Source organism: Phragmites australis, chromosome 5, assembly GCF_958298935.1.
Source record: "Phragmites australis chromosome 5, lpPhrAust1.1, whole genome shotgun sequence".
NCBI lineage: Eukaryota > Viridiplantae > Streptophyta > Magnoliopsida > Poales > Poaceae > Phragmites > Phragmites australis.
Genome location: NC_084925.1, coordinates 13,321,046 through 13,347,217, shown reverse-complemented (window position 1 = coordinate 13,347,217; position 26,172 = coordinate 13,321,046). Strand labels below are relative to the sequence as shown.

At 42.7% G+C, this 26,172-nt stretch overlaps 1 protein-coding gene and 1 pseudogene across 1 annotated transcript; one reads left to right on the top strand and one right to left on the bottom strand.

Moving 5' to 3' along the window:
• Positions 1–921: 921 nt before the first annotated feature.
• On the top strand, positions 922–18,932 carry LOC133917828 (phosphatidylinositol 4-kinase gamma 4-like; annotated as a pseudogene).
• Positions 18,933–20,227: 1,295 nt separating this feature from the next.
• LOC133918808 (uncharacterized) lies at positions 20,228–23,547 on the bottom strand. The gene is made up of 7 exons (XM_062362879.1): positions 23,130–23,547; positions 22,145–22,237; positions 21,559–21,703; positions 21,351–21,461; positions 21,193–21,275; positions 21,042–21,099; positions 20,228–20,499 (listed from the first exon to the last, which is right to left on the bottom strand). The coding sequence occupies exons 1-7, from the start codon at positions 23,409–23,411 to the stop codon at positions 20,420–20,422; spliced, it is 852 nt and encodes a 283-aa protein (XP_062218863.1). The 5' UTR covers positions 23,412–23,547; the 3' UTR covers positions 20,228–20,419.
• Between the last annotated feature and the right edge of the window lie 2,625 nt (positions 23,548–26,172).

The following is a 26,172-nucleotide window of genomic DNA, read 5'->3' as shown; positions in this document are numbered from 1 at the left end:
GTTAAACAATATCTTAATTTTATAGGGGCCTAAATGCTAATGAACATATAGGACTGGATATTGTGGATAACATGAATGTAGATGAGTTTGCATGGAGAAGAACCTAGTGAAAAGGAATAATCACTCACACGAAATGCTGGTAAGAATAGGTCAATCATGATGAACGGGGTTGATTTGGACCCTTGTACGGGAAACGACGGAGGACTGGTTGACTGATGACACCTATGATCTCACGATACTATTTATTTTAGTATTTTAGATCCATATCGAGACATGACGCGTAAGACCCAAATACGAGCAGATGGGTTCAAAGCATGAGCTATTATCTTACATGGCAATGCTCATGAGTCTAACTACTAAAACAATGCATAGCATTTGCGAGATCTAAATGTCACAAAAGGATATCAACTAAAGAAACGCTAGGCTGCAACCTAATACAATGTTTTAATACAATAATTTCATATTGTGCAATGACATGTGGGTCCGCTTGGTTTAAACGTGGACCTATCTGTCAAGGCAATCAAATATGAAGTTATTTATTTAGACAATGCCTATCAATTGCATAGCCAAAAACTACCAACTAGGAGTATAAATATTTCAGGGGATAACTATAAGTGTTGCATGAATGAATGAGATAGCAATTTGGATCAAAATTCGATGAAAATAATCTGAATAGGTGAAGTTGTATTTATGCTGATTGGACTGAAACAGAATTAAAGCTACAATGTAGGGGCTAGCTTAAAAGAATGATAAGCAATAATCAAAGGAAATAAGAAACAAAGAAAATAGAGGGGGTTTTCTAAGAAACTTCATGAGGTGGGAGGGCTATTTTGTGTACATAACAACTTGCAGGGGGTTATGCTGGAAAATACCTTTCTTCTACCTTCAGATTACACATGCACGCATAGCATGCATGCTGCCATGGCTGCAGTGATGAGCTCCAGCCAGCGGTGCTTCAGCCAACCAGCAGAGAGGAGGGGTGGGGGGCTCGGCGGTGATTTCCTTGGCGATCTCCTCCGAAGGGCGGCATCGGACGGCAGGGCGTGCAACACGCAGCGGCACGAGGCCGTGGTTTGCGCGCGGCTGCCGGCGATGCATGGCAGCGAGGCAGCGGTACAGCAGGGATGCGACATGCCCAGGTGTAGCCTCATCCACTAGCCTATAGTAGTGCATGAAGCCGAAGGTGGCCTCAGCTTGGCCGGAGAAGGAGCGACGTTGGTGGCGGAGATCAGGTGCGGTAGCGCATGGCCGGAGGAGACGGAGTCGTCGCTACAGTGGGCGTGGGGCTCCGATGATTAGCATATCAGCACTGAGGAAGGACGACGACCTCATTTGATGGCTTCGTTTGGCAAATGTAGCAGGCGAGGAGTAGAGTTGAGCTAGGAGGATGTCCCTAGCTGAATAAATTGTTTAGTCTCATGTGTTCTAGTTGTCTTGTGTTGTTTGTGCTTGTGTCTGTAGTATGAACCTTGTTTTGAGTTGGATCTCTGCATGAGTGTTGGTGTAATATGAGGGTTTCCCCCTCTACACTGCATCAGTTAATAATATAATAATAATTGGGAGTCCCTTTCTTTCTTTCTTTCTTTTGTGCTTATCTATTCTTTTTTGTTCTTGTCTTGTTTATCCGCCCTTGCTTTTCCCCTATGTCCCTCGCTCGAACCTTGGCTACCAATAGATAGTGAACACCAGGCATGGCAACAACAACAACGTCAATGACAACATCAACGACAAAGCCAACAACCAACGCAATCTTCCACCCCTGCCCCCTCTGATGGACGCCAATCAAGTGATGACCATTCTCCAAGACTTAGTCCAGCCTATCAACCAGCAACACCAAGACTAGCAAGCACCGCCGCAATAGCCACAGTCCAGGCTCAGAACTTTCTTGAGCACTTAGCCACCCACCTTCTCTTAGGCAGTTGAGACAATGGAGGCTGATGATTGGCTGAAGATAAAAGAGAGTAAGTTGCAGATAGCTCAGTGTACTGGAAGGGAGAAAGTTCTTTTCGCATCTCATCATTGATTGGTCCAACTCAAGAATGGTGAACAACTTACACTGCCGCCCACAAGGATCCCCAGGAGATCACTTGGGCAGAGTTCCGGAATAGCATCCATGCACACCATGTCCCCGCAGGTGAAGTGAAGCTGAAGAGGTAGGAGTTCCTTAGTCTGAAAAAAGGACCCATGTCAGTAAGGGAATACCTCACCAAGTTCACCTAGCTCTCTCGCTACGCCCCAATGATGTAGATACTGATGAAAAGAAACAAGATTATTTCCTGGAGGGTCTCAACACTGGCTTACAGTATGCCCTCTCAGCCAACGAGTACCCCAGTTTCCAGAAGCTAGTGGATAGAGCTTTCATCATGGAGAAGAAGCGCCAGAATCTGGGAGAAGAACACCAACGTAGTCTGCAAGGTCAGTCTTTTGACAGCAACACCCGTCCCCGCTTCAACCCTCCTGCCACAGGTTCAATATTCCGCCATGAAGGGCAGAATCAGCAACAGAGGCCACCATAGAAGATGCCTAATCAAGTTGCAGGGTCATACAAGCCGCCAGTGCAGCTAGTGCAGCAGTAACAGCAACAATCTCGCCCCAACTTTCAGCAACAGCGACCCAACAACAACCAGCCCCAGTAGCAAAATCGCACCAGTCAAGGATCAGGCAACATTAGCCCATGTTTCAGTTATGGCAACTTCGGGCACCTTGCCAACAAGTGTCCCAAGAAGCAGTAGGACCAAACACAGGCCCAAGGCAACTACAATTAGCAGCAGCAGCCTCGGCAGAATGCGATGCATGGTCGAGTCAATCACGTCGCAATGGAAGAAGCCCATGATGCTCCTGATGTAGTGCTGGGTATGTTTTTTGCAAACTCTCACCCTGCTACAGTTTTATTCGATTCTAGAGCTTCGTATTCTTTCATATCATCTCAGTTTGTGAATACATATAAATTGCCTAGAGCATTAATGAAAAATCGGGTGCTAGTTAGTTCTCCTGGAGGAGAAATAGAATCAAGGTATGTATGCCCTAAAATAAGTATATGCATAAGGGGGTAGACTTTCTTGCCAACCTCATCATTCTGGATTCCAAGGGAATTGATATCATATTGAGAATGGACTGGTTGACCAAGTACAATGGAATCATTGGATGTGCTACAAAGTCAGTACATTGACACACATAGATGGAACCAAGGTGGAATTCTAAGCCACGATAGAGTCAGCTATCAACGCTAGTCTCAACAAGGCCAATGCAATGAAAGATAACAGAGTGGTCAGTGAATTTCCAGATGTCTTCCCAGAGGATGAGAATGGAACGATGTGGTTTGAGAAGTGTATCTACGTCCCAGATATCAATCCTATCAAGGAAACTATACATCGAGAAGCGCATGAGTATGCATATTCTATTCATCCTGGAAGCACCAAGATGTATCAAGATCTTAAAGATTGGTATTGGTGGTATGGTATGAAGAGATAGATTGCAGAGTATGTAGCATCATGTGATATATGTTAGAGAGTCAAAGCTCAACATCAGAGACCTGCTGGACTGCTTTGACCTTTGAAGATACCAGAATGGAAATAGGAAGAAATTAGTATGGATTTAATTGTTGGATTTCCCAGAACTCAATCTGGATATGATTCTATTTGGGTTATAGTGAATCGCTTGATGAAAATTGCTCATTTTATTCCTGTCAAGACCACATACTTAGGACCTAAAATGCTGAGTTGTATATAGCCTGAATTGTATGTTTGCATGGAGTAACCAAGAGGATAGTGTCTGATAGAGGAAGCCAGTTTACCTCCAGGTTTTAGCAAAAGCTACATGAATCATTGGATACCAGGTCAATCTTTAGTTCGGCATATCATCCGCAGACCGATGGTCAGACCGAGAGGGTAAATCAAATTCTGGAAGATATGTTGAGAGCTTGTGCCTTGAAAAACTAGACTAGTTGGGATAAAAATATTCCCTATGTAGAGTTCTCCTACAATAATAGTAATCAAGCTAGCTTGAAGATGTTGCCATTTGAAGGTTTGTATGGAAGAAAATGTAGGACATCATTGTACTGGAATGAAATCGGTGAAAACAAAGTGTTTGGCCTAGAAATTCTGAGAGAAGCAGGAAGGCAAGTAAAATAGATTAGGGAAAATTTGAGAACAGCTCAAACATGACAGAAGAGTTATGCTGATCATCAACGTCGTGAATTGACTTTTGAAGCAGGTGACTTCATATATCTATGAGTTTCACCGATCAGAGGTTTTCATAGATTTAAAGTCAAATGAAAACTTGCACCCAAGTTTATAGGACCTTTCAAGGTATTGGAAAAACATGGAGAAGTAGCACATCAATTGGAGCTACTGCCTTAGCTAGCAGATGTTCATGATGTTTTCCACATGTCACAGTTGGAGAAATGCCTACGAGTCCCTGAAGAGTAAATGCCCCTATAGGAAATAGAAGTTGAAGAATATCTCACCTACCTAGAGTATCCTATCAAGATTCTAGAGATGTCAGAGTGAATCACCAAGAACCGAAGAATCTATATGGTCAAGGTGCAGTGGAGACACCATTCCAAAGAAGAAGCGACATGGGAAAGAGAATCAGATCTGAAACTCAAGTTTCCGCAGCTCTTCTCTGACCTTCCGAATTATTGAGAGCGAGATTCATTTAGGGGGGGGGGGGGGGTAGGTTTGTAACACCTTGGTTATTAATTTCATAATTTCTTAAAAAATTCTAGAATTTAATTAGGGTTTACATAAATAGAATAGGATAAAACCTATTTTCTAAAATAAATTTAATATTGATATAGGTTATATCTTGGTTTAAGTGCATTCATGCTGAGAATAGAAGCATTATGGTTTTATTGTGTGAAAAAGGAATTTTTTTAAAACATCGAGGCGTGCCGTTTGAATTTTCGGAAAAAAGTTTGAAAAATGTTTTCATAAAAAGAAATTTTCTTTTTCCTCCCTTGGACCTAATCTCCCTTCCCTCTTCTTTTTTTTTTCTCCTCTTCCTTTCGGCAGCACACTCTTCTTTCCCTCCTGGGCTGAGCCCATTTCTCTCCCCTCCTTCCCCTGCCTCCCATATGGGCTATTGCCTGGCTAAGCAGGCAACCCGCTCCTCCCCACCTCTCTACTGGCACCCTAGCCGAAACCCACCTTCGAGTGCATGTCTCCCTCATATCGGTAGAGTCCAAGATGAGCACGACACCGCCGTCGTTCACCAAGCTCGAATCCCAACAACTTCCAACCAAATCCGAGCTGCTCTCCGTGTTTATCTGTTCCCTGCCTATGTAAGTATGCACCCCCTCCTGAAACCGAGCTGCCCCGAGATCCGCCGCCACCCACCATTGTTGTCGTCGCTCTCACCGCCTCTCTGCCGCATCTTAGCGCATCTTTGGGACTGCTTGCTCATGAGGAGCCAATCCCGTTGCTTATTGTTGCCTCTCTGAAGCCGGAATGCCATCATTGATGAGGAACCGAGAGCCAACACTGCCCTTCTCGCCGCCAGCACATCTCGCCACCTCCGAAAGCCACCCGACTCCCTAGGTGAGTTCATTGTGCTTCCCTCTACATGCTCTGCCGCTTGTCGTCGTGATCCGTAGCCGGCGACATTCTTTTCATCGAGTTTCAGTGAGATTGCCGCCGTGCCTTGGCCACCGCCGCCGTCTGTCCTCATTGTCGGTGGGCTAAGCCCCTCCCAAACATCTTAGTCGTCCGACCCATGTTGAATAACCCAGATTAGATCTAGAATACCCCTTCGCCACCCAATCGCTTGACGCCACTTGTCCCCTTCATAATCCCAGTCAGCATCCACATCATCACCACATCATCATCCACTTCATCGGCCACGTCAGCAGATGAGCCGACGTGTCAAGCCACATCATCAGGGGCAAATTTTACACTTTAGCCCCTAGACTTTCCTATATTTACCTAAAAGCCCTATCTTTTTACATCTTAGACCCTAAACTTCTCATATTTGTAGATAGGTCCCTCTATTTTTACCAAAAAGCCCCTAAACTTTTTGTTTTCCAAAACAAGTCCTTTTTTCAGATTTAACCATAAACTTGTTTTTAGCATAACTTTCTCGTTCTAGCACCGATTTAGATGATTTTCACGCTCTCGCGTTTGCAGCGGCGTTTACTATCTTTTAGTACCTTTTTCATAGATGTTAGTTATTGTTTGGTGTATTATTCTTAGTTAGTTTTATTGTGTGTATTTCTGGTGTGTTTCAAGAGCAGACAAGGAGTAGTTTGAGCTCTATGACCAAATCTTTGAAGAGTCTGAGCAGCAAGTTGGAAGATGCAAGTGTCCTTGAACATTCTGATCCTAGCTTTTTAAATTTGTTCTTTATTTTAAACATACATGCTGTTAATTCTGAATCCTATTTACTTATAGTACTATGTTCCATAAATTCCTTATCACCTAGTTGTCAGTAGTGGCTATGTTGGATAGCTTATGCTTAGCTTTGCACAAAGGTATGGATGAGTAGTCAGTTAAATATAACTAATGATTTATGCAACTATGAGTTTGGAAATTTTGGTAATGGTATAGCAATATGGAACCTTAGGTCTTGAGCAAAGAGGTGCTAGTGATGTTGGTTATAGTTATGTTGTTGGTTTGGAAAATTTCTCAAGTGACCTAAGTAAGGATCGGTTCGTGGAGTGACAACCCAAAAAGTATCATACCAACTACGAGATCTGGTATGGGCCAGGCTTGACCTATTAATTATTGGATTTAAGTGTTGTGCGTGCCAAACCGCAAGAGTGGATGTGTGGGGATGGCTAAGGCCAGAACCATTTGGTTAATGGTATGGGATGTGTAGTGGAAGGGAAGAGTGAAATCTTGTTGGAGCTACAAAGTGCAAAATGGGGCTTTTGGGTGGCATGAATACCACTTTGACAGTGGTGAAACCTAGCGGGCGTGTACATACTAGATGAAACTTTGTAATGACCTTGTATTGATTTTTCGAGTGACACACCATGGGCGTGTGTTAAGTGTTTTGTGGACATGGCAACAAGAAAAACACGACTTGTGGGTAAAGCTGGACAACCTATGCAGAGTGTAAAATCTGATATATCAGTCATTCTCAAGGTCATGAGAGACTTAGATCCTCACATGATTAGTTAGTTCAGATTAGTGGTTTGGTTGGATGATTCTTGGTTGCCTGTGGATGGTATCAAGTCAAATGGTTTGGGAACCTGAAGTGATTTTTAGGTAGTTGGGAAACATGTGGAGTTGTTTTTAGGAGATGAAAGTCTAGTGATGAATCACATAATTAAATATGATGCTTCTATAACTCTACGATAGCATAGTTGGTATTTATGCAAATTTAACATGTTATAGCCTGTTTTTTTATTTAAGCTTGTATGTCATTTACTTTCTACACTTGCGGAGTACGACGTGTACTCACACTTGCTATTTCCATCCAAATGTACATCAAACATTGCTCAGACAATGAAGGGGAACCAGACTACTATATCAATGAAGATGAAGATTGCTAGGTTGGTGGACCCTTGGTCATTTGCCTGTAGAAGATGGGAGTTTCGCTGTGTTTTGCTACTATGTTTTAGTTAAAGACTTTGAGGTCTTTCTATTTTATTTAAGTTAAACGTTGTAATAATGGCACTATGTATGATACACTGATGAAGTTGTTGCATATATGAAACTTGATCCTGGCATACATATGGTTTACATATGGTTTTGTCCCTTTATAAAACCAGGTGTGACAGAAACAATGATGACTTTTGTTGGAATAATGGCGAGAGGTTTTAGGGTGAGAGATTCCACTTCTTCATTTTCTAGATATTGCTCGAGAGACGACGGTGGAGTGGAGGCCATAGTTTCAAGTTCTACCAAATGCTACCGAGCAATGTGCGAGGAAGAGTGAAAGTACATTGGGAAATGAATGGCTTCAGGTTCCCCCTATTTATAGTCATGGAATGGGTCAAACAGAAAGGTTTGGAGCCATCAAGATGCGATAATGACAGTTGAATTTCTGAGGCCACCTCGAGTGCATGGTAATTCAAGGCTAACACGTTGGACAGAAGCCGAGACATCATCAAGGAATTATGGTGCGTCCAGTCTCTGTGCAGAAGGATGTTGCATCATTATGTCACGTTAAATCATAGGTTGCAGTGAAAACAAGCACGAATAGGAGTGAGTTTTTAATTCTCACCATCCCGACTGTTCGAATTCACTCTGAGTTGACTGCATTGGATAGAATCAATAGAGGCATGTGTTGGGTCGATGACAAACAAATATACCTCATATGGCATAACAACACAAGAGATTGTCAGACATGTCACGCTTAATGGCCAACAAGGTTCTGAAGTTCTAGTTGATTTCATATGTCTTCTCTATCAAGTTCATGTTCACCCACTGGTCAAATACGTGAATCGGCTAAAAGTTTACAAAAACCATCATGTTATTTCTTTTCTTTCTAGTTTTATACTAGTCTTTTTCTTGTTATTGAGGGTACTTCGAGTGGTCACTCAAGGTCCAATGCATTTAATAAAATGTTCAATTGAGCTTTCATGTATCAACGGATATTTGATAAGTAGGTTTTGAGGATGGTTTTAGCATGTACTATTCGGTTTTTACATCTACTTATGCTAACTCTATTTCATCAACAAAGGAATAGTGGTAAGATCATACTGGACAAGCAAAATAATAAAGATGTTTACATATATCCCTAACCCATGGAGCAAGTTTCAAGTGTTTCGAGTTGAGAACTGTGGATAATTAGCCAAAAAGACTACCCTCACTTTCTTCATCAGGCAGGCTGAGCCCTAGGGACTCGACGAAGGCAGGGATCAGAGGCTTGACGCTTTGGATGAAATTTGCTGCCACCTCTTCTAAACAATCAAACCCCTACATCACAACTGATATGTCGAGGTTGGGGTTGTAGCTTTTGAGGAGCCCAAGCATTGTCTCAGCGCTTACAAAGGTCGACTGGTTCATGCGGTCTAAGGTCTAATCCTTCAGCTTTTGGAGCGTGATGACCGCGGTGTCTCGCTCGGCTTCCATAGCGTCTCATGCGGCTACAATGGCATCCCGCTTGGCAGCCATTGCATCTTGAGCACTTGTAATGGCGTCCTGTTTAGCAGCCATACTGTCTTGTTGGCAGCCATGGCCTTTCGGTCGACTTTTGCTGTCTTCAGGTCGCCTATGAGTTTTTCCTGATATTTGGAATTATTGTTGATAGTCTTCATTGCTTCATCGATGATAGCCTCATTTTTTTCTAACAAAGGACTTGAGAACTGAAAAAGCAAGCAACAATCAATAATTATTAGTTGTCCGATAATCAAATCATAAGCTAGTGATCTAGGGACAGACTTACGGTCAATTCTTTCTTAGCTGGCAGTCAGTTCCTTCTAGCAATTGCTATGGTCGGTCTCCGAGTACCGAGCCTTAGCGCCAGCAATCTTAACACCTGCAATCTTGAAGAGATTCTCTATTTATGTCCAAGGATTATCAGTTGGGGTCTCAACTCTCTTAGTTTGTAGGCTTGTATCAAGTGTGTTTGTGGGAGTTTTCTCTACTTGAGGAGGCGAAGGCAATGTCACTGGGGAAGACAGAATTAGCTGGTTGGTTGGATCACTTGTCATCTGTTCTTTTAGCTTCTGTTGGGAGAACGACCTGCAATTAATAGGGTGAGAAAGGAAAAGGAAGGCTGCAAGACAATATAATAGTTCGAGCAAAACCTTTTGGCGATTGGGATACGCGAAACAATGTTCGACTTCTAGCTCTTAATGGTGACTTTCTTCTTCATCATGCCAATAGCTAGGGCTGGTTGTGTTCAAGGGATAACTTGGGAGTTTGAAGAAGTTAAGAAAGCCATTGTCTGCAAAAAATTATCCCACAATGACTCATCATCATTATGGACTTATCGAGTAAATCCTCAAAGAATTGACCAATGTAAAGAGGCTAACTTGTTATGAGTTACCTCTCTTACCGAGTCATTAGGCGTGGTGGTTTCTCGAGGAGGTGATTTTTCACACCCGGTTTTAACGGACAAAACCAAGTGCGGATTATGTGTGCCCAGGAAGTTTAACACACATAAGGACGTCATAGGTGAAGTAACAAAAGCAATACTTTAACTTATAATCGTTCACTTCTTACAATAAAGACTTCACCTAAACAACTTCAAAAGCTAAACGACAGTATCTAAACGATGGTAGCGGGGCGAAAGCTTCGGTGATGTTTGCAAATCTTCAATGGATGAACCACAGCTGCTAATTCCAGATCATGCGTAGGGTAGTGTTCCTCATGCTTCCTTAACTGTCTTGACGCATAGGCCACGACTCGACCTTCTTGCATGAGAACACTTCCAAGTCCTTATCGCGAAACATCACAGTAGATATCGAAATTCTTGCTAATGTCTGGTAGAACTAGCACTGGGGCTGTAGTCAATCTATTCTTCAACTCTTCAAAACTTGCTTGACAAGCAGGGCTCCACTTAAAAACCAAGTTTTCTGAAGTAGGGAGGTAAGAGGTTGAGCTATCTTAGAGAACCCTTCTATAAAGCGGCGATAGTATCTTGCTAATCCAAGAAAACTCCTGATCTCTGACACATTGGTAGGTGGTAACTAATTCAACACATCCTTTACTTTACTTGGATCTACTGCTACACCTCCAGCCATTATAATATGTCCGAGGAAGCCAACTTGATCTAACCAAAAATCACACTTACTAAGCTTAGCATACAACTCATGCTCCCTGAGTGTCTGTAACACCATTCTCAAATGCTCTTCATGTTCTTCCTCACTCTTAGAGAATACCAAAATGTCATCAATAAATACTACCACAAATTTATCCAAGTAGTCCATAAATACTTTGTTCATAAGGTTCATGAAATAGGCTGGTGCATTGGTCAATCCAAAGGATATGATGGTATACTCATATAATCCATATCGATTACTAAAGGCAGTCTTGGGCACATCTGACGGTCGAATCTTTAATTGATAGTATCCAGACCTTAGATCAATCTTGGAGAACACTCGGGCTCCTCTTATCTGATCAAACAAATCCTCAATCCGGGGCAACAGATACTTGTTCTTAATGGTCACGTCATTGAGTGCTCTATAATCTAACACATTCGTCGGGTACCATCTTTCTTATCTACGAAAAGAACTGGGGCTCCCCAAGGTGACGCACTTGGTCTGATAAAACCTTTATCTAATTGTTCTTGAATTTGTTTCTTTAACTCAGCTAAGTCATTAGCGGACATTCTATATGGCCTTTTGGCTATAGAAGCCATACCGGGTACCAATTCTATAACAAATTCAATGTCTCGATCTGGTGGCATACCTGGCAATTTATCAGGGAAAACATCGGGAAACTCGCAAACCACTTTGATCTGATCAATGGGTGCTCCTTCCAGTAGGTTGAGAGAACAATCCTCTATTGCTGGTATGGTAGCTACGAACTCGACCTTGGTTCCATCTCCATTTGTTAGACGAACTGCCCTTCTGGCACACTCTATTACTCCATCATACTTGGCTAACCAATCCATTCCAAGGATAACATATATGCCCTTAGTTTCTAAGACTATGAGATTCGCTGGGAAGTCTACCCCTCTTATTTTAGTCTTATCCTAAGGCATATATACTTTGCCTTCAATCCTCCTCCAGGAGAGCTAATAAGCATAATATTCTTCATCATAACCATAGAAAAACCATGCTTTGCAACATATTGAGTAGTTATAAAGGAATATGAAGCTCCAAAATCAAACAAAACAGATGCAGGTCGGGAGTTAACGAGGAACATACCGCACACCACATCCTGAGCATCGCGAGCTTCCTCTGCTGTGACATGGTTGACTTTCCCATGAACGTAATTCTGTTGTCCACGGTTGTTCTGATCGAGGTTCTGACTCCCACTGCATGACTGTGCTGGGGCTGGAGTTGACCTTGGTGTGTTATGGGTTTTGGCCTGATCCTGCACCCTCTTAAGGCATTTACTCACATAGTGCCCTTCCTCACCACAGTAGAAACATCCTTTGTTTGAGCCAGGAGTAGCTGGGCTGTTCTTGACTTGAGGAGTAGCTGGTGGAGTTGATCGGGTGTCTGATAGTTGGAGCGCTGAATAGGGATTTGCGATTGAGTCCGGTACTGAACGTTGGAACAGAACATAGGGCCTTATGGAGACATCTGTGTTGCCCCACGGGAATGTGTGTTGCTTCCTTGTCCTTGGAAAGACATCTTCCTCTTCTTCTCATCCAGCTGACGGCGCTTGTGTTCAACCATCAAAGCTTTGTTTACCATTGCTTGGAAATTGGGAAACTCTTGTGGAGGTAGAGCATATTCTATGGCATCATTCAGACCTTCCAGAAAACGTTCCTGCTTCTTCTCATTTGTATCCACTTCATTAGGAGCATACCTAGATAGCTAAGTAAACTTGGTCACGTACTCCCTTACAGTCATTGGTCCTTGCTTTAGGCTCATGAACTCCTTCTTCTTCAGACGGACATCTCCTGACGACAGGTGATGAGTACGGAAACTGGATTTAAACGCCATCCAAGTGATAGCTACTAGATTTTCATGTGCAGCACAGTATGTTTCCCACCAGTATAGGGCTTGACCAGTGAGTTGATGTGAGGCATAGAGAACCATCTCTCTATCATTGCACTGAGCAACTTGTAGCTTCCTTTCTATATCCTTCAACCAATCGTCTGCATCCATAGGTTCCACTGCATGGCTAAAGACTAGGGGTTGAGTTCTTTTGAATTCTCCAAGTCTTGATGGTTGACGCGGTTGAGGAACATGATTTGGTTGCTGCTGCTGCATCTGCACCATGGTTTGGGCTAGAGCTTGCAAGATCTGAGTTTGCATAGCCATTTGTTGTTCCAAGGTCATTGGAGGGGGCGAGGGTGGATTCTGGTTATTGTTGTTCTCTTCTTGGGTATTAATACTCCTCCTTGTGCTAACCATCTGATTAGGGTTGGAAAGGGGAACAGGAGTAGGTAAGCAAGTCTGGAAATAATTTAACTAAGGAAACCCATCTATAGTATATTATATAGAAATAAAAATGCATCTATGGACAAGGTGCCAAAGCATTCCACAGCTCACATTGGCACTCAAATAAAAGATCCAACTTACACACTTAGCACCATAATAAAGCTCACACTAACAATATTATCATCTTTAACGATTACATCGACGCTCGACTCTAACAACGCTAAGACTATCTATAAAAAGACCATACTATTGGGACTCCTCTCTAGTACGGGACCCTGAGGGGGAGGAATCAACTAATCCATCTTCAAATATGGCGGGGGTGTTGAGGCAGATCCTCTTGCACGGGGGTGAGGGGATAGACAAGTCTTCTTCGTCATCTTCAGATCCTTTTTGGTTGGCATCATGTTCGTCCTCAAGAAATGTGGAGACGAAGGCAAGGCATTGGCAAACTTCTCCCAACTCCCATAAAGTGCAGTTCATCTTCCAAGGCCATAGTGAGGGAAACTTGTTCACATAGCTTGGGGTTTTCTCCAAAGGGACTCTTCACGAACGGTTCATTACTTCCACGAGTTCTCCGGGAATAGTATGTATAAGGAGAGTTGTCCATCTTGCTGTTATATTGATCTCGAACACGGGATATGGCTTGATGAGCTGCATCTCGAACACCGGCGGTGAAAGTTGCTCTTGGGACCATTGCTAAGTGAATGCCCACCACTCGACGAACCTCCAAACCTTCATCTTGGATTTGCTCGTAATCATACATAGTGACTTCAACTTCCATTCTACATATCCAGAGTGTTGTTTCTTAACTCCCCTGTAGACTGGCTTCTGTGTATGTCCAAGTTCAGAAAGTATCCCCCACAGTAAGCGAGGAAGGTGTCCAGCATGAAGACCATCACTTTCATAGACGTCGGGAACGGGGTCCATACTCCGGAAAGTGGGGTCATCAATCTCCTCTTCAGTTGGAACACGTTGAAGAATGGGTGGACGTCCTCCGGTTGACTTGCGGGCAGTAAGTAGTTGACGAACCATCTAAAAAGGAAGAGATGGGATATAAGAAATAAACTTATGGATAGCAAGAGACAAGTATGAGAACTAATGGAAAGGCTCTAATGGGTTTAGATGTACTAGGAAAATCCTTAGGACAACCATTCTATCTAGACTTGCGATCCTACAGTCAGTATGGCACTGATACCACCTTTGTCGCACCAGGTTTTAACGGATAAAACTAAGTGCGGCTTATGTGTGCCCAGGAAGTTTAACACACATAAGGACGTCATAGGTGAAGTAACAAAAGCAATACTTTAACTTATAATCGTTCACTTCTTACAATAAAGACTTCACCTAAACAACTTCAAAAGCTAAATGACAGCATCTAAACGATGGCAGCGGGGTGAAAGCATCGGCGACCAAGCACTCCACAAGCATCGACCGGAAGATACGCTCCTAGAACGCCAGGTCGTCATCTTGGAAATCTCCAAAGTCTTCCTTTGGGCAGCATATGATTTGTAAGAGATAGCAAAGGTGAGCACATAGAGTACTCAACAAGTGTGGGAAAGTAATGATATGCAGGCTTATACCAAGAATAGGCTAACACATAGTGTATTTGCTTAAACGCGAGTAAGGAAAACATATTTCAACTCAATAGCAATAAACAATTATTATGTAAATGTAACCCAAATAGTTCATCACCCAGCATACAAGGCTCCCCACCTTGCATACCATAACCATCTAATACTCCCTGTACTATAACCAAAACCACAACCACCTAGTACTCCCTGTACCAGAACCATAACCACAACCCACTAATCATGTGAGGATCCAAGTCTCTTATAACCATGAGCACGGCTGTTATAATAGTTTTACACTCTGCAGAGGTTGTCCACCTTTCCCCACGAGTCAGTGAATTCTATGTTGCCGTGTTCGCGAAACACTTAACACACGCCAGTAGTGTGCCACCAAGAATCACTGAATGACATCTGCCACTAACCAGAGACTAATCCAGTATGTGTCTGCCCACTAGATTTCATCGCCAGGATTTACGCAAGCTAAACTCCTACCCAGAAGCCCCCTTCTGTGCTAACACAACACACACTGGATAGACTCTAATTAGTATGTCACACCTTACCTATACCAGCCTCGTGGTTGGTACGTTACTTCTTAGGTTGTCGCTCCACGAACCGATCCTTACTTAGGTTACTTGAGCAAACACTAAACCAACATCATAACTATGACAACTATCAAAACCACTTTGCTCAAGGCCTAAGATTCCATGTCGCTATACCATTAACAAATTAATCACTATTGTTGCATATGTTCATTAGTCAAGATTATGACACTTTCTAGTATCCCAAAAAGCATGGCTAAGCAATCTACCCAACAAGAATACCTAACCGTAAACCATCTAGGTTCCAAGGGATGATAAGGAAAAATCCTAACATAGGTGACTACCATTATATTGACACTGCATGCAATTTTGTAAAAAATAAAACATTTAAAAACATAGGTTCAATATGATCAAGGACACTTGCCTTCTCCTTGCTGCTGCACAGTGTATTCTTGCTCCTGGTCTTGATGTTCCTAAATTGATCCGGGGCGTTGTCGACTAATCGTACAATAACTAGCAAACATACAAACAAGATACACTAAGAACAGAGAACAAAATAAAAGAACAACAAGATAAACCTATCTAGAAAGAAAGAGTACTGAAAAACGAATCTAACGGTACAAAAATCGTTTAAAACGGGGCTACGACGAAAAAGATATGCTAAAAACAAGTTTAGGGTTTATTTTAATTAAGAAAAGGACTTAATTGTAATTAACAGAAAGTTTAGGGACCTTTTTGTAAAAATATAAGGACCTATATACAATTTTAGAAAAGTTTAGGGACCTAAGTGTAAAAAGATAGAGTTCTTTTTGTAATTATAGAACAGTTCAGGGGCTAGACGGTTACCAATTAAAGGAATTATCTGGAATTATTTTTAGATTGAAAAATCTCTTTTAATACGTGGCTGCTGACTGACTTGACACATAGGCAAGAAGATTGAGGTGGCAGCTGAGGTGGCATGGTGACGTGGCAAAGGCGACTGACTGGGTTTAAGCATATGACACATGGGGATGTTTGATTGGGTGCTGAAGGGGTACGGGATGTTCTAATATGGACCGCTGGCTTTGGATCCGACGGCTCAAAGGAGATCGACGGTCGGAGGGGGAGGTTCTCGGCGGCGACCGAGGGGCTCACGGCTGTGGACGACTGAAGAACATGCCGGACGACGCTCCGGTGACCTAGGAACTTCGGTGAGCGGTGGAACACGGTTGCAAGCTTACAGGAACTCAGTGTGGGGCTTACTGGGGATAGATTGACTCGGGAAGGGCATCGGCGACTGCAGAAACAGCGGAGTGGCTCTGGAGCTCGATGGGCGGCGGCTCTGGCGACCAATCAGCGAGGGTGATGGCGGCTTGAGCTCCGGTGGGCGGCTGTGTTGCTCGGAGGCGGCTAGATGGAGGCAAAGTGGCACTGGAACGGCGTAGCGGCGAGGGCAATCGAGCGGTGGCGTTAATGGCGGCGGGGAGCTTGGGTTTCAGCGAGATACGATGGAACTCGGCGAATTGGCTTGGGGAAAAACCGAGGAGGGGTGGGGCTACATATATAGGCAGCTCGGGTCTCTCAGGGGCGGCGGCGTACTCGACTCGGACTCGGACTCGGACTCGGCGGCGAGAGACCGGACTAGAGACGATGAATCCGATGCGGGGGTCCCACTGGCAGCAGCTCGGGCGGTGACAGCTTTGGTGTAGGCGTCTTCGACGGAGCGTAGGCGCGCGGCGCGGCCCAGGGAAAGGGGAAAGAGCGGGCTGGCGCTGGAGGTGGGCCAGAAAGAAGAGGAGGCGGCCCAGGTAAGGTTTAGTCTTTCCCTTTTTAATTTGATTTTCTAAATTCATTTGAAGTTGAAATTTGAATCAAATTCACTCAAACAAAGACTATACCACACAAAGAAAAGCCCTACATGCCTAAGGAATGGATGCACAATATTCAAGTATATCCTATGTCAAATTAGTTTTTCTTTTTATAAAATAGGGTTTTGCCTTTTTCAAATATTTAAACTCAATTTTAAACTCTAGCAAATTTTAAGAAATTACAAAAGTGGAAATTTAGGGTGTTACAAACCTAGCCCCTTGAAATGAATCTCGCCTTTGAGATTCGGACAGATTGGAGAAAAGATGAGGAAACTCGGTCTTCAGGTCTTCTTCTCTTTCACATGTCGCCTCATCTTCCGAGTGGTGACTCCATTGCACTTTACACATTGGTATTATTTTGGTTTTAGTCACTCTTTCTAATCTCTCAAGAATCTTTACAGTATACTCTGTATAGGAGAGATCTTCCTAAACATCTAGCTCTTCCATTGACAACTGTTCTCAGTCACTCGAAGACACTTCTTCAACTGAGACATGTGAAAGACATCATGCACATCTACTATCTAAGGTGGTAACTCTAGCTGATAAGCTACTTCCCCTCTTTTCTCTATTATTTTGAAAGGTAATCTTGGTGACAACTTCCCTTTGACTTTGAATCTTCGAAGACCTTTGAGTGGTGAAACTTTGAGATAAACAAAATCTCTAATTTCAAAAACCAATTCTCTTCGTCTGTTATCAGCGTAACTTTTCTGCCTTGATTGTTCAATCCTTAGATTCTCCCGAATTATCTGAACTTGCTTCTCTACATTTCATAGAACCTCTGGGCCAAAGACTTGACTTTCCCCGGTCTCATTCCAGAATAGCGGTGTTTTGCACTTTTTTTCCATACAGTGCTTCAAACGGAGACATTTGAAGACTGGCCTGATAACTATTGTTGTATGAGAACTCTGCGACAGACTCTTATCCTAATTTTTACCGTACCTTAGAGCACAAGCTCGTAACATATCCTCCAATATCTGATTGACTTTCTCAGTTTGACCATCGGTTTGAGGGTGGTAGGCGAAATTGGAGTTCAACTTTGTATCCATAGACTCATGTAGCTTTTGCCAAAACTTGTGAAGAATAATAGAAGCTGTGAGGATGTGGATTCTCAAGCTTTTCAAGGAGGTTCACAAAATTGCCTGGTGGATATCAGGTTAGCCAATGTTGATCGAATTGCAGGGAACATCCTAGTGTGCCAAGATGGAGATCACCTGAGCTGGTTCCAATTGATCATGGATAATGCTTCCCAGAGGAGGTAGGTGATCATTGATCTTATGTGTTTTGCTATTCTGGCTCGAATTACCAAACCATACTCTGCTCTCCTCCTGTTCAGCATAGCAAGCTGTATAGACAACAGTTTCATTTGTTAATCTGCAACTCATTTACCTATGTGCTGGATGTTTCTTTCCTGTTAGACGTCATTTGATTACTATCCTAATATCTAGCCTGCCTGTAGTACTTTTTTTTTTCATATGCATACCACCCCTGACGACTGTGATTCTGTTGTTCATTCTTTCCTAATTTTAGTCTCAGTTAAAAAAATTGTTAGCTGAGCATTGTTGACGTCCTAGTTCTTTTTTATGTTAACTTGGCTTACTTAAAACAATACATTTTTATCGGATTAAAGAAAGTTCTACTGCCTTTATCCAACATAGTTTGAAGATTGTACCTTTGAGCGGCTCTATTGGCGCCAAGCCCGCGAGCCCTTCAGTGCCGAAGCTGTAGCATACATCAGATCACTCGACGGTGAAAAAGACAGTGCCATCCTCAAGTTCCATGGGTGGGAGTTGTCTCAGTGTGCTCGTGTTCTGCGTGTTAGTACTATGCTTCTGAAGAAGGGCGCATAGAGAGGCCTCACTCCTTACGACATTGGCAGCATCATGTGCAGGGAAACTGTGAAGCTAGAATCTGAAATTGAGGCCCTCATTGGGGAAGCAGAGGATGGTGTCCTTCCAGAAACCAGCTAGAAGTTCTTAGAGACCTTATCAAGATCATGGACAGTCACCTTGATAGCATGCTGTCAAGTTAGAAAGTTTTAATTACGGATGTAGTTTTTCGTTTGCATCCAGTTGTAAATATTTTTAGCAGTCTATACTCCAAAATTGAGCTTGGGTTGTTCGAAACCTTCACATTTCTCATGAATAGTTTGTGAATATAACAAGGAAGATCCCAGTCCAGTCAAAAATCTCAGTTGTGTTCTGTGTACCTTCGTTGAGACCTGTGCCTATAGTTATTTCATGTGTTGTTTTCTGTTTTGCAGTTTGCTTGTGGGTTTATACAGCATTTAGCAACTTCACAAGTGACAATAATGTAGAGTTCAGCTGGGTGGGATGGGATTTCCTATTGCCCCTCCATTCTATTTTATTTGTCGAAGACATTAGCCGATCTCAATGCACACATTTATCTACCTTATTTGTTTTCTAAATCTACATCTAAAAAAATTCATTACAATTTAACGGTGTAATTCTTTTTGGGAGTTGTAGCATTTCTTTGAGACAAATATAAATCTTATGTGAACAACAAGTTAGAAAGAATGGAGGCAATACATTGGAAACGGTAAAGCTGACTAGTTTTGAGAAGCGCAACGTTTGCTTGGTTTTGCATTGTATAATGAATTTCTCATAGTTCGATAAAGGTCTCGTTTAGCATAGCTTTAGATCTAAAGTTTTTTAAGCTAATTAAATTTAACTCTAAAAAATCTTAGAACTAAAGTTGTGACGATTGAGAATATTTAGTTAAACCATTTAGTTTTTATTTTAAATTAAAAATAAAAAAAATTATATAACTTCATCTTATCATACAAACTTTAGAATCAATATGAACCTTAAAATTAGAGCAGTAACAAACCCTAGAAGTGCCCTTTGTGTCTTCTACTCTGGCACGCATTCCCAAAGTTTTTTAGGCATGAGGTGACATGGTTTCCCTGGTTTTCAAAAAGGAATAAAAGGAAGAGAAACAAGACTTCCGCGGAAACGGTCTTGTTCCTTACTGGAGGTCATTTCAGTGTAAAAAAAATCTTTGGATTATTTACGTATGTGGCCATTTCTGTTGGTAACGCCTGAGCGCCCACCATTATATTGGTAAAAAAAACTATAACTAGAACCAGCTGATGGCTGGAGGTAAAGAAAAAAAAGGGAAGCAAACCTGCTTAACATTGGTTTGGTAAAATGAGGCAGCAAACATAACATTATCAGGAATAAAATTTGGTGCTAAAGCGTGACTTTTCACAACTCAAAGTGTTCTACTTTGATCGCTTCAAAGTTCAAGCAAATAGCGTTCAGCTTTCACCAAAATTACTAAACCGGCCCAACTTTAGGGCAAGAATAGTAAATACCAAAGTTGATGTCTAAACCACGATATAATGTCACACTAAAACATATGATTTTGATACGGTTTACTGCCGGAGCTCGAGGTATGGATAAAAATAAGGCATTACATGTAAGATGGAGAAAAGGACAATGCTACTAGCTAATGAGTACATAACAAGGTTCCTATTGTTTGTTTCAAAAGAAAAATTCATTGGATGTTCCACTTCTGCTCCAGGGCACTGCATATCCGATTTAAACAGCAGGCAGCACTGAGAGGGTAATTGCAAACTGCACGAACAAGGTAAGTGGTCAATATAGTTCATAGAAAAGCATATACAAAAAAGATGTTTGCTTGTAATCAGAAGAAAAGGAAAACAAAACAGAGTAATACATCTTGAGTCAAGATAATAGAAACATATTTTTGTCCAAGCAAGGTAAGCTTCGAAGTGTATGGTTGTGAACATCGATTTGCTGGTTTCCTCGTCTAGAAAAAAAGATGTTGGAACCAGCAAAAAATGGCTCATGCTTAAAGCCTTAAACCTAGCCAGAAGCGGAATAATATTTAATCCAAGCCAATCATAATTCCAAGTTGCTAGCCAATAGCTACTGAGTTGAGGAGCTAGACAATTTTTGGACCTCTTTATCCATACAGTAAAATTGTAAAGCTGCAAGGAAACCTTTGGCATAATTCTGCACATATGCATGTGGTAAGTGTTAACATGATTAACAACCAAGCACAGTGAACGCAAGAAATATGGAATACTGCCCTGATCAGTCAGTAGTTCTCAGCATTCATCATTTTTTATCGTTTCAAGCAGATAGCTACTTACTTTGTATGTAATCATCTGAGTATTCCTTGTCGATCTTTCCGTGGGCCATGGCACCAACCTGGAACAATGTGCAGACAGCATGGGATTAGGCATAAGTAGCAGGGGATCAAAAGCAGTTTAGCTTAATATCACTATCACAGCTTTTACTCACCACAAACACAAGGGTTTCATCATCACTGGTTTTGGCAACATAGTCAAACAAGTTGACTGATTTCTCCGCACTATATGAAAGTCCTAAGTGTAAAAAATAAATCAATTAGCATATCTCCCTGGTACGGAAACATGTTTTACTGAACAAAATAAACTCACCAATCTTCCGTGCACCAACAGGGAGATAGCGGGTAACAGGATTTTTAATAACATTAAGAAGTTTCTCACGCTTCCCAACTGCTGTAATGCTCAGCTTTTGCAACAGTTGTGCTGAAATATTATATAGTTACTTGCACATCAGCACAATTATCAAAATAATAGAAACACAAAAGATACACAAGACATACGAGTTTTATTAGTAACTTACACATCAAACCACAGAAACGTTTAAATGTTCGTGGCATGCGAACATGAGGTTTGATTTCAAACAACACTCCCTTTTCAGTCCTCACATAAACAGCTTGTAACCTTCCAGCCTTAGTTAGAGGGCTATCAAATATTGCCAGTAGAGCCTGCACAATATTTTGAACAAAATCAACTTATGTAAGACTTGTTGGGAAGGATGTCCGAAAGGAATGAGAGGAATGATTGTTGGGCAGGCATAATCAACTGTTTTCCTTTAGATCACTCAATTTTTTTATTTTTTTATTTTTGCAATCACATAAAGAGCAGCTCTGTGTAGTAACCTCACTCAGACACTTATGTCCATGGAGCCACCACAACAATGAGATACCCAGAGAACTGTGGCAAGCCCCCCAAAAGAAGAAACAGATGACACGGGATGATCAATGGGAAAATGTAAATAGAAACCCCAAGATGATTTCATACAGAAGATTAAGTCAGATTTCCATTTACTTCAAGCAATGACTTGAGGATTGAACATAAAGTGGACATCTTTCAGTTCATATGCTAGTAGTTTCAAGAACATTAAAACAACAAGAAATTTGCATTACCTGATGAATGATATCAGGCCTGTAATCAGCAGGATTGCGTTCCTGCTTCCTCAAATAATTAGCATGATCATCTGAGTTCAAGATTAGCATAGTCTGCACTGTTAAGAGAATTGTCAAAACTACTACGCATTTATGAAAACCATTTGCTTAGAAAGAAAGCATCCAGATGTTTTGCTTGACCCTTTTCTTTTCCAATGAAACTGAAGCTTTGAAATGATAAAAGTTACTAGCAGTGCTCAACAAGAGTAACAAATCAGGAAGTTCAGATATGCTTTTTACATAATAAAATAATCTGTCAACAATGGACCACACCAAGTGTACACTGAGGTGAATGGTAAAGACACAATTAACATTGGCATTCTAATTGGGCAAGCATCAATCATTTTTCCGGGAAAACATTTGCACAACTTATAGCCGAAAATCGACAATGATGTGATGCCATCACATGCCAAAGAAAGCTGGACGCCTCACTATCATATGGGCCTTGCAAACAGAGGAAAACTATTGGTCTAATCCAAATTAAACTTTTGATAATACACCTACACCAAGTCACGAACACCTAACAGGAATCTCTTTCGTCCAACTATAAAAATCTTCTACTGTTACACAATCACAAGATGCACTCCTGATACAAAGCATACACGTATTCCACTAATATTCGAATATTAACTAATGCAGTTCCACATGCAAGAAAAGCGAAATTATCAAAGTGAGCTCTTTTCCGCAAAACAAGTTGCACGTGACGAACATATACGGTTCTCCGAACAAACCGTTTCAATTTCACTCATAGGCGAAAATTACTCCGCTTTCCCCAATTTTAACAGTATTAGAACGCATGAGGAAACTAATTGCTTAACAACTTTCCTCACTCTAGGCGTAAGACCGAACCCAAATCGGACCTAAACATCTAACATAGCCCCAAAAAAATCGTTGTAGAAGAGCACAAGAAACAGAGCAATTTATTGCTACAGCCGAGCCACCGAACCTTGCCGACTTTGCCGACTTCGAGGCATGCCCTCTCGAGCACGAAGATCGCGCCGGGCCGCCGCTTCCCGTCCACCGGCCGGGGCACGACCGGGAGCCCCTCCGCCGCCGCCCTGACCTCCTCTTCCACCACCTCCTCCTGATCCTTCCCCTTCTCCTCGTCGGCCTTCTCCGGCGGTGGCAGCTCCTCCGCCTCTTCAGCGGGCGGGGCGGCGTCGGAGGCTGCGGCATCGTCGAGCTTGCGCTTCTTCTTCCGCCCCTTCACTGCGTACGGCCGCCCCATCTCTCTCGCCTCGCTCGCTCGATGGCGCGCTCTAGGTGTCTCGCTCCGGCTGCTGGGGTTTGTGCGGGGGACGGGTCTAGGGTTTGTGTTGCCACTTTAGGGGTGGGAAACTGGGAATGTGAACGGGAATTGTGGGGTGGGGTAAAGTAAGAAAGGGATTCGGAAAAAGCTTGGAATTCGGAATAGGGCAAGATGCTTTGGGTTGACTGCAATGCTTCGACGATTTAAAATACGTTCTTTAATACGGTGCACATAGCTTAATTCATTATTAGGACCACCTGAATGCTGGAGATGAGTGCTCGTCGTATTCCCTCGAGGAAAGCAGAGGCCCTCGCGGAAAGATAAAATAAAATGAAAAGCACAGCCGGCTTAGACCAATAGACAGAGTAGGACCTACGAGAGGTCATTTTTTACGTACGGAATAGGCTCCAGGACAGCTGCTGGAAAAGTTGGAATGAAAGCAGAATGTTTACCGCCTTCGAAGGATAGGACTGCGAGACTTGGACATGAAGGAGAGTTGCTACGCAAGCAACCATATTTGAATATGAAATAGATAAAAAAAACTACATAATAATTGAAATATTATCTACCAAATCATCACCTATTATTAGAGAAGACTTACATAGCAACATCTTTAATCTTTGACATACCTTATGCTCATCTTCCCTTTCTTCTATCTATAACAAACTTTAATGTTGGAGCCAGTATGGTTAATATAAAGTTGTTTCATCAACAAAGATTTTATTATTATGCTTTTGCCCAACACCCCTAAGTCAATCACCTATCAGATGCATAATATTTCTATATGTATTTATATCAAGAGTAATTCTGACAACACTGCAAATTGATTTAGTGAAATGACAATCAAAAAACATGTGTTGTATGTTTTTATTTGGATTACAAAAGGAATATTTGATATTCTTGTGGCAATTGCGTTCTGCTAAATTATCTTTGGTCAGAATAACACCTCTCTTCACATACCAAAGAAAAATATTTATCTTCAATAAAAGTTTTAATTGCCACAAAAAATTACTAGGAAAGGATATGCTTTTGCTAGCCATATGTTGATACATACATTGAGCTGAGAATTGTCTATTCGTATGTAGGTTCTATCCAAAGGCATTCCTTTCTTTAGACAAATGTATATTAACTAGGTTGGTTACTAGGCTATACCATGCTATAAGTTTATCTCCTATAATCGACCTACAGAAGGATATATGAAGCTGTATAGTGCTTATTACCTTCACCACTATAGTATTTTTGTGACTCACAATGTTAAACAATGATGTATATTGTTTGCTAAGTGCAGTACCCATATTGTTGGAGCAAGAGTTCGCCTTGTCCCAGCAAGTATGGCGAGAGTTTCTTCTAAGGAGGAGACTCAAGCTTAGAGATGAAGTTTAAGAGGAAGGAACACCACGAATGTATTGATAGTAAAAAAATAGATCGATCTCGGGGGGAGTATCACAGCGTGACTTGGTGTTTTTTCACCTCTATGTCTTTCTGCCGTATAGCCCCCTCTAGCCCGTACAAGTTATCACAATGCACAAATATCTAGGATCTGACCGAATTACTAGGCCTTATCCCGAATAACTACTTTCTACCCTACATGGGAGATAAATATCTATCGTAGTAACAATCGCGGTGCCTGCACCATGAGGGGTGTGTCGGTCGCCAACTGCGGCCCGGCGCCGCACTATCAGGGATGTCAGGATAGCCTCTATTACACCGGGGTGTCAGAGCGGCGTCCATCAGCCTAAGCATTTAATGCCGGTCACTTAATTGCAGGCAAAGTATGACCGGTGCTCCCCTTCTGACGGATCTTTCCTGAGGCCTGATGACTCACCCTGTAGCCTCCGGGGAGCCGGCTCGAGCAGCTGGAGACGGGGGCCTCGGGAGGCATGGCTGCGAGGGGTGAAGGCTTCGGGAGGCAGGACTCCGGAAGGCCGGGGCTTCGGGAGGCTGAAGCTTCGGGGGATCGAGGCTTCGAGAGGCTGAGGCTTCGGGGGACTGAGGTTTCGGGGGGCCAGGCTTCGGGAGGCCGGGCTTTGGGAGGCTAAGGCTGAGCCTTCGGGAGGCCAGGCTGGTTAAGCCAAGGGAAGGCTTTGCAGGTACGAAGAGGTGACGCGAAGGAACCTGATGCCTTCGGAGGTCGAGCCTTTAGCTGAGGGTCCGAAGATCAAAGCTCCGGAGGGACCTAGATAGTAATCTTCAACCATTATCCTCAGGCTGGTTTATTTTTCCCCAACAGTATCCCCTCATTCTCGGGCCCAGATGTTTTGGAGGGGGAGATGATATAGAGGAAAACCAACTCCAACCTGGTATAGTATCAAGGATGCCCGATGGCAATTCCCTGTTCGTAAGAAGTTTTTTTGTCGGGAACCGTGGGCGTCGATGGCGAGGCCCAAGGTTGATGGTGTACTGGCGGTGGCGATATGCTCCGGAGCCTGTTGGAGCTGGCATGCACGGTGTCGGGACCCCGGGCTAGAGGGGCATCGATGGAGGTGGTGCACTCTGGGGTCCGTGCTAAGGCCGATACAGGCTATCCGAATTGCTTTGGTAATGGTTCTTCTTTCCTTTTGAGGTCGCCATAGTAGAGATTATGTGTAGGATCGGGGAACCTCATGTGTTTGCCTGGCAAGATGAGACGTGCCACTGCCGCGTTCTGACTGGACAATGCGGGGGGTCATTTAGGGTCTTATGCTCATGCCCCTGTCACGCGCCAAAAGGAGTCTGGGTTATTAATGTAACGGGACGTCCG